The sequence below is a fragment of the Protopterus annectens genome, chromosome 10.part0 (assembly GCF_019279795.1).
Source record: "Protopterus annectens isolate FY-2018-M chromosome 10.part0, PAN1.0, whole genome shotgun sequence".
Classification (NCBI taxonomy): domain Eukaryota; kingdom Metazoa; phylum Chordata; order Ceratodontiformes; family Protopteridae; genus Protopterus; species Protopterus annectens.
Window position 1 is genome coordinate 887,414,814 of NC_056744.1, and position 11,001 is coordinate 887,425,814.

The 11,001-nt window shown below is 39.4% G+C and overlaps 1 protein-coding gene across 1 annotated transcript in view; it reads left to right on the forward strand.

The window, feature by feature from the left end:
* DR1 (down-regulator of transcription 1) overlaps positions 1–6,066 on the forward strand; it is a 203,346-nt gene extending 197,280 nt beyond the window's left edge. Inside the window, exon 3 of the mRNA XM_044085683.1 lies at positions 1,902–6,066. Coding sequence (XP_043941618.1) covers positions 1,902–2,042 — 141 coding nt within the window. The 3' untranslated portion in view covers positions 2,043–6,066. The remainder of the gene's footprint in view (positions 1–1,901) is intronic.
* Positions 6,067–11,001: the final 4,935 nt, after the last annotated feature.

Consider the following 11,001-nt stretch of genomic DNA (forward strand, 5'->3'; position numbering starts at 1 on the left):
CTCTGCAATTGTATTGCCATTTGCTAACCATGCTAAATGAGTGGACCTGCCCCTGTCCTACCCCCACATGACCTTTGACTCCCCAACTTCCTCACTCCCCATTTCTGTATTTTATGAACTGCAACTTGTCTAAAAATGTAATTAAATAAGTTTTGTGTACAAGGAAAATTTAAATATTACATGTAATATGTACAAGGAAAGTTTAAATATTACATGTAAGTACTAGACCACTCTCACAGTTATTGCGATCCAAGTTAATTAGCTCATGCTACTGTCTAAATCACTGAAAAAAAGTCTGTATTTTTGATTTACTTAAGAACTGTATATTCTGTCTGAATTTTGTACTTGCTAGCTGAATTTTTGTACTTGTAATTTTTACTGTTAATAAGTGAATTGTATAATTTTCTTTATTTTGCTTATGTTCTAGAACTTTTCTCCTCAGGTCTCTGCTGAAAAAGGGCTTTTGGCCCAGCCAGATTAACCCGGTCAAGAAATGTCAAATAAATAAATAAATAATGCTATTGAGAAATGTACACTAAAACTCAATATGACCTCGCTAAAGGTCAGAACAGCAGTGTAAACACTTCAGGTTGTCTGGTATGAGAGCCTTATCAGTACAGCCCAACATTTTCTTTACCAGTAAGCCCATGGATCCCATTTTGATCAGGAAGCATAGAGCAGAGTAAACTGTGTAGCATAAGAAACTTGATACAAGTGAGGGTTGAGGGCAGATCCACAACTATAGTATGGTGAATGGGGAAGTTGGCCTGGGCATAAGCTTTTAGGGGGCATAATCAACAGGTGTGAATGGTGTGGGAGTGGTATTACTTTATGAAGTTGGGAGGATATAGCGGATTTATAAATGAATACTGATAACTGCATTTGTAGTCATTGTAGGTGCTCATTCTCTTTATGCAGGCAGCTTATTAGATTTTGTAGGAAGCAGATTGTTACAGTTTGATAGTTCCAATAAGCTTGGCATTGGGGGGGGGGGGGTCCAGTTCGTGGGTGTCACAGGATCTCAGATAAGCTAGCCATGGTTCTAACTGATGACATTATGATTCAGGTAATCAGTTTTGCATTTTAGCTCTTCAATTACTGTGCTGTAGTGCCTTCTCTGTTGTTTACACATTTATCTTGCATAGAAATATGATATGGCATGTGAGGCCTCCAAAAATGAAAATTTTATTGGTAGTTTAATTACGAAGTTTGCAGCACTTACTGGTATAGTTTTCACTTTAGCTGCATGACAAGTAGTAAAGGTTAGTAACTGAGAAGCCGTGAATTCAGATTTGTGTCCTACTTACAATCCTAGCTTTTTGGGTATATTTCTCAGAAAAGGCCGTATTTCTTATTTTGAATTTGTTTGTTGTAAAATTTATTTTGATGATGGCATAGATTTCTTGAGTTGAGCAAAGTCATCATAAGAAGAGTAACCCTATGCAGAGGTGACTTGCAGGGTGTGTTTGGAAAGTTGATATCAGGACAGTTAAATTATACTTTGAGACTAGCAATAAAGATTACTGAACTGACATGAAAAGTTGGGAGAGATTTTTTTAGTAGTGTAGCATGAAAATATTAACATTTATTTATTCAAACTAAAGTACAAACTCTTGTTATGCTTTAGTGCTTTGAAGCGTTTTACACTGCAGATGTAATTTTACTGCTTCGTTTTTTGTTTTTTTTTTTCTCGGTGTCATGTATGATTTGAGAGAGATGAACATTCTTGAGTTTTGATTTAGAATTATTTTGTCATGCATCTTTCAGGACTTGACAGGCATTCACATTTTAAAGTCTTCAAATTTCCAACACTGTAGTTAGCAAATGCTGCTTGAGTTATAAAGTTAATTAGCTTAATCACATATCTTTTTGTGTTTATAAATGCATTTTTTGTATTTTAGGCCAGGCAGCAGCAAGCAGAACTGGCCCAGCAAGAGTGGTTACAGATGCAACAGGCAGCCCAACAAGCACAGCTTGCTGCAGCTTCTAGTGCAGCCAATCAGGCAGGATCTTCTCAGGATGAAGACGACGATGATATCTAAATCGATCAACTGAAGGTTTTAGCGTCACCAATGCATTCTTACTCTGCACAATGGAAAAATATTTCTCTGTAATATATGCGTTTTGGTGGACTACCAATGGTATTTTAGAGAAGTCTGCCTGTCACGTTGAAGTTGTGTACCACGTGCGTGTATAAACGATCCCTCAGTTGAAAAATTTCCAGACGGGAAATCATTTCTTATCCGTTTCGGAATTAATGTTAGGCTGTCCTAACATTCTGATGTAAGTTAGTGTTGATGAATCAGCAGTGTTACAGTAAAAGAACGTCTAACAAAACAAACTGATGGGAAGGATACAGACTGTGAGGAATAGACCTTTTTTATCTTCTCATCCATTTAATTTGAAAGCCTGTGTATAAATAGTTCACCCTGGAGTTCTATTTAATTAGGATGATGACAAACCGTGGAGTGAGTACTAAATCTAACTTCTGTATATCACCTGCTCCCTCTTAGTACAGCCATAAGACAGTGTCAAGCTATTTGTTTGCATTACTGGGAATCTTGTCAACTCCATTCTGTGTTTCAGGAATTTAGATGTATTAATATTATATTTCTTTGAAGTTTTTTTTTTCAGTTTTAGGATACGGTTTCTTAAAAGGGAGACTAAAATTGGTCTTTGGAATAACTATCTGTTGACTGTTTTCATTTGTATTTGAACTCATTAGTACCCTTTATTTGACAAAATGTCTGAAGATTAATTTGTTAACTTGAATTCTGGGGGATATTTATGTTCACATGTTGATGGGCATTTGTGTTCAAGATAGCAGTGATGTTTCTAGGGCTATTTTTCATAGTGAGATATCTTTTGCAGCAGTAGGCTGTTCATAGGACCTTTGCAATGTCTGTCTAAAGTGAGTAATGTAGCAATCCCATATCTGCATTTAATTTACTAGCTTAATCTGTTAACACATCACAAATAGGCTGCAGACGTGTATATTGTTATGTTCATGAAGGTTTTGAAGCAACATCTCTCAGGTGTCTATAAATTCAGCATTTAACCTTTATCAAGAGTTCCTTAGTGGCAAGTAAATTTATTTCACAACTAAGGTGACTTAAACTTGACTAGAAAAGCTGATTTGATGTCATGGACATGTCACTGTTACCATGGTGCAAGAGGCTGTATTGAGACAGGAGTCATGGAAAGTTAATCCAAAAGGTCATCAAAGACTGGGGCGTCTTGTAAGTATAGGGGAAATAATTTTAGCAGAAGTAACTTGCTAGAAATGCATGTACAAGTCAGAACATTTGTGCAGCATGTTCTGAGTTTTGATTTTTTAGAGTTCATTATTGGAGCACTGTAGTTAAAAGTATATTGACAGTGCATTTTAATTTTGTATTTGTATGCATTTCCTTTTATTGACCTTTTTTCTTGGTCACCCTTTTTTCTGTTGTATCAAGTCACAACCAGATTGAATCAGAAATAGCTGTGGACAACTGCTAGGCAAAACCATTCACTCAGTCTTTTGACTCATTTGTCTGTCTCTCTCTTGTAAAAAAGAATGTATTATGTTAAAGCCATGGCCTGATTTGTTTAAAAAAGTGAAAAAATGGCTGAAAGATTGTACAGGAGGCAGTATAGGAACAAGAGTCATGAGGTGCAAATATGAAGGCTCATCAAAGACTGAGACAACTTTTTAACTTGTGTTGAAAATAATTTTAGCAAAAATAACTTGCTATGAATATACCTAAAAATTGGAACATTTGAACAACATGTTCTAAGTTTTGATTTTAGAGTTCCATTAATGAGCATTGTAATTGAAGTATGTGACGGTGCATTTTAGTTTGTATGCATAGTCGTGATATGTGTTTCCTTTTATTGCCATTTTGCCATTTTTGTAGGTCACCCTTCATTTGTATTGTACACAAGTTGCAACCAGATTGAATCAGAAGTAGCTGTGGACAGCTGTAAGGCAGAAGATTTTGCTCAGTCTTGGTTTAACTCATTTGTGTGTTTTTCGGGGGATATGTAATGTGTCAAAGGTACATAGGTGCAGTCTTTTTCTGTTCATAAAAAAAAAAAAAAAAAAAAAAAAAAAAACTGCTGAAGGATGCACCGCCTTGTCATGCCAGAAACTGTTCAAGGTTGTTTATTGCTTTCTTGTGTTTCTTGGTTCTTGAATATGGAGGTATTCAGTTTAGTGGGTAAAGGCTATTATCTGACAACAGTCCTCATGCTGTCTTCATATATTTAAATCCATCAGTCTCCACTTGTGGACCATGTGACTCAGAGCAAGTTGGTGCTTCCGGGTCATCCCTAAAAAGCAGTGCTTGTGCCTCATGTGCTTACTCAGTTAACTGATGAATTAAAAAGTCAAGTGTTTGTCTTGACACTTACATTTTTCTTTCTGTGATACCTCCATGTAACATTGTGTCATAAACTGTGTTGGCAAAGTGTTACACAGACCTTGTGTGAACCCTTGTCCCAAACGTTGGTATTTAGTCCAGTTATGTCAGTGACAGTGCTATAGACTTATCTGATTCAAGAATGTCATATTTGTGTTTTTGTTTGTAACAGCTTTCCATAAATATGCATTATGGCCTTATTTTTTTAATGAGTGGGTTATGGAGGAGGTGGATGTCACAGTGGTGCAGTGGGCTTAAAATTGCTGCCTCATTTCTTGTCTGTCCATTTAGTTCTTGTCTGGAGTGTCTTATTTGCAGAGTCTGCATGTCCTACTTGCATCCTTGCTTTATTTTGATAGATATTGCAATTTCCATTCATGTCATTCTACAGGTGAATTGGCAGCCTTCCTAACTGTCCATGCATGTGTATCCATATCTGGGATAATTTTGTGTGTGTGTCTATTTGCATCCTACAATGACTAGCTCCTTGGCTAGGATTATTGGGTGCTGGGACAGAATTTGGGTCTACCATGACTCTGAACTGGAGGTAACCAGGAGATCAATGATTGGAAGTTATTGTGAAGGTGTGTATACCTGGTACTCCTGTTTTATAGTTGTGTGTGGGTTTTGTAAATCAGTAGCTCTTTCTTCTTAGCCCCCCCCCCCTCAAGTGGAGTAATTCTTCTACTCTGTCGCCAGAGTTACTGGTGTTATTCTGTCTTCCTTTTACTTTCTCAGTTCCACTCCTCAATTAGTAGATGGAGAGCATTAAGAAAAGTTTTTAGGCCCAACCATCTTTATTTGCAAATGTCATCAGTTTCATGCTTTTTGAGCCAGTGTCATCCCCGGTGACTATTATAAATCTCTTGACAACATCTTCAATTGACGTCTATTTTAATGGAAAACTCCACCGTAGAACTAAAAAAAAAAATCTGTTTTTTCACTCAGTTTCCTGACCTACTTTAACACCCCAAAGTCACTCTGTTTTATTTGTAATTTTAGCCTGTTTTCCATGACATGGCTACCAGTGGGGCTTGATGTATCAACGTGATCTTGTTCTCCCTCAGCCCTTTCTCTTTCCCATAATGCTTTGTATGACTCGTGCCAGACATAAAGAAGTAACTGTGAATTTCCCATGCCATTGACATATAATGAGATTTGTGTAAGTCACCATCTTCTTTATCTTCTGTAAAACTACTGCTTCTTTTTCTGTCTCTAATTACCCTGATCTGTTATTGGCTCAGACCTTGTTTTACACTATACTTAGAAATTATCCAGCTACAGCCAGAATAAATCGCAGGCCTTTGTTCAGGGTTTTCTTTTGTAGTACAGGAGGAATTGACAGTCCCCTCCCCCCACACTTCTGCAGAGGTGTTAAAACTGTCACTGCACTGACGAACCTTTACAGAATCAATTCCTCTTTGGGCTACAAAAGAAAACCCTGAGGAAAGGGCTGCAGTTTAGTTACTTTCCTGGCTGTAGCTGGGTAACTTCTAAGTATAGTGTAAAACAATGTCTGAGCCAATCCTAAATGAGGGTGATTAGAGACAGAAAAGAAGCAGTCCTTTTACAGAAGGTAAAGAAGATAACAGTGACTCTCTCAAATCCCAGTATATGTCAATAGCATGGGAATTCACAGTTATGTCCTTATGTCTGGCATGAGTAATACAAAGCATTATGAGAAAGAGAAGGGGTTGAGGGAAAACAAAATCACATTGGTGCATCAAGCCCCATTGGTAGCCATGTGTTGGGAAAACAGGCTAAAATTGGAAATAAAGCACTTGGAGTGATTTTGAGGTGTTAAAATAAGTCAGGAAGCAAAGATAAGAGTGTAAAAAAACAGATTTTTGTAGTTTTAGGGTGGAGTTTTCCTTTAAATGTTTTTGCTCTTTTTCTTGCTATGACTCGCATATGTAATGTCATCTCATTGGTGTACACATCCCCAGTGCACTCGGACACACTTTGCAGTGATTCTGAAGGTGGCTGCCTTGCAGTTTTCTTCGGAGAAATTTGTACATGTATACACACAAGGCCTTCTGGAGGACTCCAAACCTTTTTCACAAATCCTGATTACCAGTGACACAAATGCCCCTATCTCTGTGGTGGTATGTGTAGATTTACTGGCTATTTGAAAGGTTAATCTAAAAAAGTTGAACACACTTTTTAGCAGTCTACATTCAAGATCTTGATTTCAATGTAACCAGCTAGGAATGGTGCAGATCTTTCAAAAGGAGTTCCTTCGAGTTTTATGACTGAAGCTGGATAGTGCTGAATATTTTCTTATGCTCTCCACCCAGTCTCTATTGGGTCTGTGACTTTTTCTTCAGCCACAACATCTCCACATTTGGGCTTCCTTAGTTTTTATTTTCTTGCCAGTCTCTGGTGTAATCTTTTCCTGGGTTTGTGCTGCCACCCCCCAAAAAATGATAATTAGTAAATGGATCCTTTTTACCACATTGGACAACATTTAGGAAGCAAGAATGCAGGGTGGTAGATTAGAACCACAAGTCTTCACTGTCTTTTGATGATTGGTTCTCATTTGTTACAAGGAAGCTTCCTTTGACATAAGCTGAATGCCCTGTAAGCTGTATGAGATGCCGAGAGTGATTTTGTACCAGGTCTGCATTGTGATATTCTGTTCCTCCCACACAACTTTCTCTAGAAGCAGTAGCTGTCTCTCACACTTCCTTTCAGAGAAGTGAGAGTAGCCCAAATAATACGGTTTAATCTGATGCTCTGTTTCCAGGAAATGGTGGTCCATGCCAGAACCGTAATCAGAGGTCCTGCAGACATAGGGTTTGCATTTTTTTTTGGGGGGGGGTCAACTAGCGTGAAGTATTTATTCACAAAATAAGGTTTTGTCAGACTAAGCAGAAAAGACACAGATTGCACCAAGATTGTCAGTACTGTAATTTTAAAATACAGCTGTGATTGCAGTGATTAAGGAAACGTGTATGTTACTGTTACCTAACTGTGAAATTGTCAGTAAAACTCTGAGTAGATGGTTCTGGAATTTTCTTTGCCATGTGGTACAGAAGGTATTGCATGGAAAGGATAGTGTGTTTTACTGCTGGAAATGCTCTGTGTTTAAAAATCCTTTTTGACAGAAAATACATTGTATGTGGTTGTCTTTGGAAATTCTACTACATTGATCCTGATCAGGAATATTTTCTGTTTTGAGTAAATTAGAGTTATCAAATGAAACTGGAGTCACTGTAATAGAAATAATTGTTTTTCAGTCCCACTGACAAGCTGATTAATCACAGTACTGGGTTTTCTGTTAAGGAAATTAGACCAGTAGAGAAGTGACTTAGTATGCCAACCATGTAAACCTAGTAGTTCATTTAGAATTTCTTTAGTGTATATTTTATCAGACAGAATAACCACAGTATTTCATGCATTACTCTTTCTAAAAAATAGGAAAGCACAAATAAATTTGTTTTTCTTTCCATCTTCCTATACATTGTTGGTGAATTCATGTATGTATATAAATGAAGAAAAATGAGAATGTTTTCCCCCAGATATATAAAAGAGTTATAGTAAATATTTTACTGCACAAGGTAAAAGCAGTTTTATTTATCAGTTGAGAATTCAGAAAGTAAAAGTGGAATTAAAAAAAAAATGACAAATATCTAGATCAATATTTTTAAAGAGCCAAAGGTAGTTATGCCTAGCAGAAGAGTTAGTTGTGCGAATGCAGTGTTACTTTTCTGATTTCTGGAATAATGCCCGGCATGTTTCACTTAAACCCTTACCTCAAGGAAGATGGTAAGATTTTTTGTTTAGTTTTGCTTTTGTTTTGTAATGTAGAATTCAGGATAAAATTTTCCCTGCATGTATACATATGCTGTTGGGGTAGATGATTAGGTATTTGTGACTTTTCCCTTGGTAACTGTTGTTCTCATGCTTTGTTTCTTGAGCTGTATTCTTTAAGCAATAAAATTTGTATGTTTTATACATTTTTGTGGTTTGCTTTGATTGTGTGATCAAAAATTCACAGTGTTTTATGATTCCTAAATATGTATGTTAATTAAAATGTTTCCAGTTATTGTAAAAAATGCAGTTATGTAAACATCTTGTATTTGCACTGTAATTCTTTGAGCTTCCAGTTTGGATCAGATGCTTTTTGCATCAAAAAAAGTAATATTTTTGTCTTGCATTTCCTGTAAGTTCCTAAGTACATTAGTCTTAGCTTGATCAATATTGTGACCATTGTCCTGGGGTATTTCCAATTAAATATACAGTAAACTCTCAGTTAACCAGCACCCATGGGGATTGGTAGATGCTAGATAACTGTAGATCTGAAGTAGTTTACTTCCATTTGGTCTTCAACTTGTGGGATACTGGATCCGTATCGGATCCGAGCCGGCAACCTTGCTAGCATCTGCTTCAAGCTCCACCGCTTACCCATAATACATCTCCACTACCTTCCAACCCCAGATATCGTTTGCCGCGACTAGCTGAAGCATTGTGATCTCCAGAGCTCCGGGTAGTAAGTGGGTGTTAAAGTCTTAGAAAGTCTCTCTCTCTCTCTCTTCTGACTTTAGGTTGGTGATAGTGTAGGGTTCCCCTTTCTCCTCTTCTCACTTGGTGCGTCGAGTGTTCTATATTTTAGTGTTAGCTTAGTTTTAGAGTAGTTTGGGAGTGTGTTTGCTCCCCCCCCCCCCAGTGTGTTCTGTGTGTGAGTGTGGTGAGTGGGTGTTTCAGTGAGAAAAATAGTATATTTTCCTTGTTGTTTTTCCACTGATACTATGGCTAATAAGCCGATGTTTAAAAGGTGCACTGAGTGTGGCCATAAGTTATCCCCTGCGGATGGCCACACTCTTTGTGTAATGTGCTTGGACGTGGCCTATCTTAGTACAGACTGCACTATATGCGCGGGTTTTAACCCGCACGCAATCAAGGATAGGCAGTCTAAGTTGTACCTGAACGGCCTTCTTCCATCCTCTGAGGGGGTTGCTTCGGCTTCGGTCACAGCAGCTGCTGTGGCCACCTCTCCTTCTCTTGCCCTTGCTTCTCCTCCCTCCCAGGCTGGGACTCAACCTCCCATGCAGAAGCGGAGCAGAAAAGGGGCAGAGAGCAAGAGAGACAGCTGAAGTTGAGAGAGAAACACAAGAGGTCTCCAGACCTCCCTTCACCGGTCAAGACACATAGGATCCGTAACTCCCCTTTGCTCCGATCTCCAAGGTTTTCCCTGGAGCCGGAGGAGACACGCTCTGCATCTAGGGCCTCGGTGCCCCGGCACACAAGGTTAGAGTCCGTGGCCTGTTCGAGATCCACCTGGTCTGTATCGGAAGTCAACATGGATAAAATGATGAGGTTCATTCGTACTCTGATCCAGATGGGGGTCTTGCCAGCCCCCTCTCCCTCAGGAGGAGGGAGCTTGCTTCCTTTTTTTCAACCAATATCTCCTTCTCCGATCCGTCCAGTGGGTTCGGATTATTCTGATCTAAGGATGGCTTTAGTCAGGGGGTCGGTGCCGATGGTACCTGCTTCGTTGATGCCGACAGCTGCCTGGAGCATGTCGGATCTGAGCTGCTCTTGGAGCTGGAGCTTGGGTGTCTGATCCAAGGGAGTGGAATTTTTTCATCGGCTCTGCCTTTGTCGGGACAGGTTCCCTCCCTCTGAGTTCCGTCCACTTCAGGCCCGGCTCCAATTTTCTTGTCTGACCCGGGGAGACCGGCCTCTTTATTGGTTCCACAGGACGTTCGATGTTTATCGTGTTTCACTGTTGCAGTCATTACACTTGGGTTATCCTGCTGACAGGCTACCCGCAGTCGGCCTGAATTCCAAAGTCCTGGTACGGCGTCAGTTGCTGTCGCCTCTTCCCTGACGTCAGTGCGCCAGGGGTATAAAAGATGCAGCTGACACCATTTTCTTCAGTGTTTCTTGCCTCACGGTGCCCAAAGCAAAAGCAGTTCGCAAGTGCCGGTCAGTAGACTCCTGAGATTTTCGAATTTCAGATCAGAAGTCCTCATTAAAGCTAAGTATCCCGTTGGGGAAACTTTTTTCTTGCTCCAGACCAATGTCAGAAAAAGTTAACAATTCTATTTCTTGTGGGAAGCAAATATCTCATAAGGATTTTCATTCTTACTGTATTCCTTGCGTAGGCCCTGACTACGACATTGTTTGTTGTCGGTTTTGTGCTAGATTTAACCAACGCACTATTAAGCGTCGGTACAATTTTGCTTTTCATTACTTCGGCCAAAGGTTCAATTATACAATGCAATCGGAACAACCGATGACCAGAGTTTCTAAAAAAAACGCAAGATTAAAGACAAGGACAGGCATCCGAGGTCCAAAACCGATGATGAGGCTTCCGCTAAGCTAGTCATCGGTTCTCAGTGAGGCGCTTTCGCAGCCCCTGATGCCCATTACCTCAGAGCCACAGGCCGCTTCCGACTCCCACATGGAGCCGACTGGGCCTCTGGATACTCAAGGTATTGGAAACTCGGAAACTATTCCCTCGGATGGGTCCGGAGCCGCTCTAGGCATCTGCTTCTGAGGGTGTTTTCAGACCAACTCAGTTATATGTAAAGCCATCTTCAGCTTCTAAGCCAAAGACTAAAGCAGCTCTAAAGACAAAGAAACAAGCACA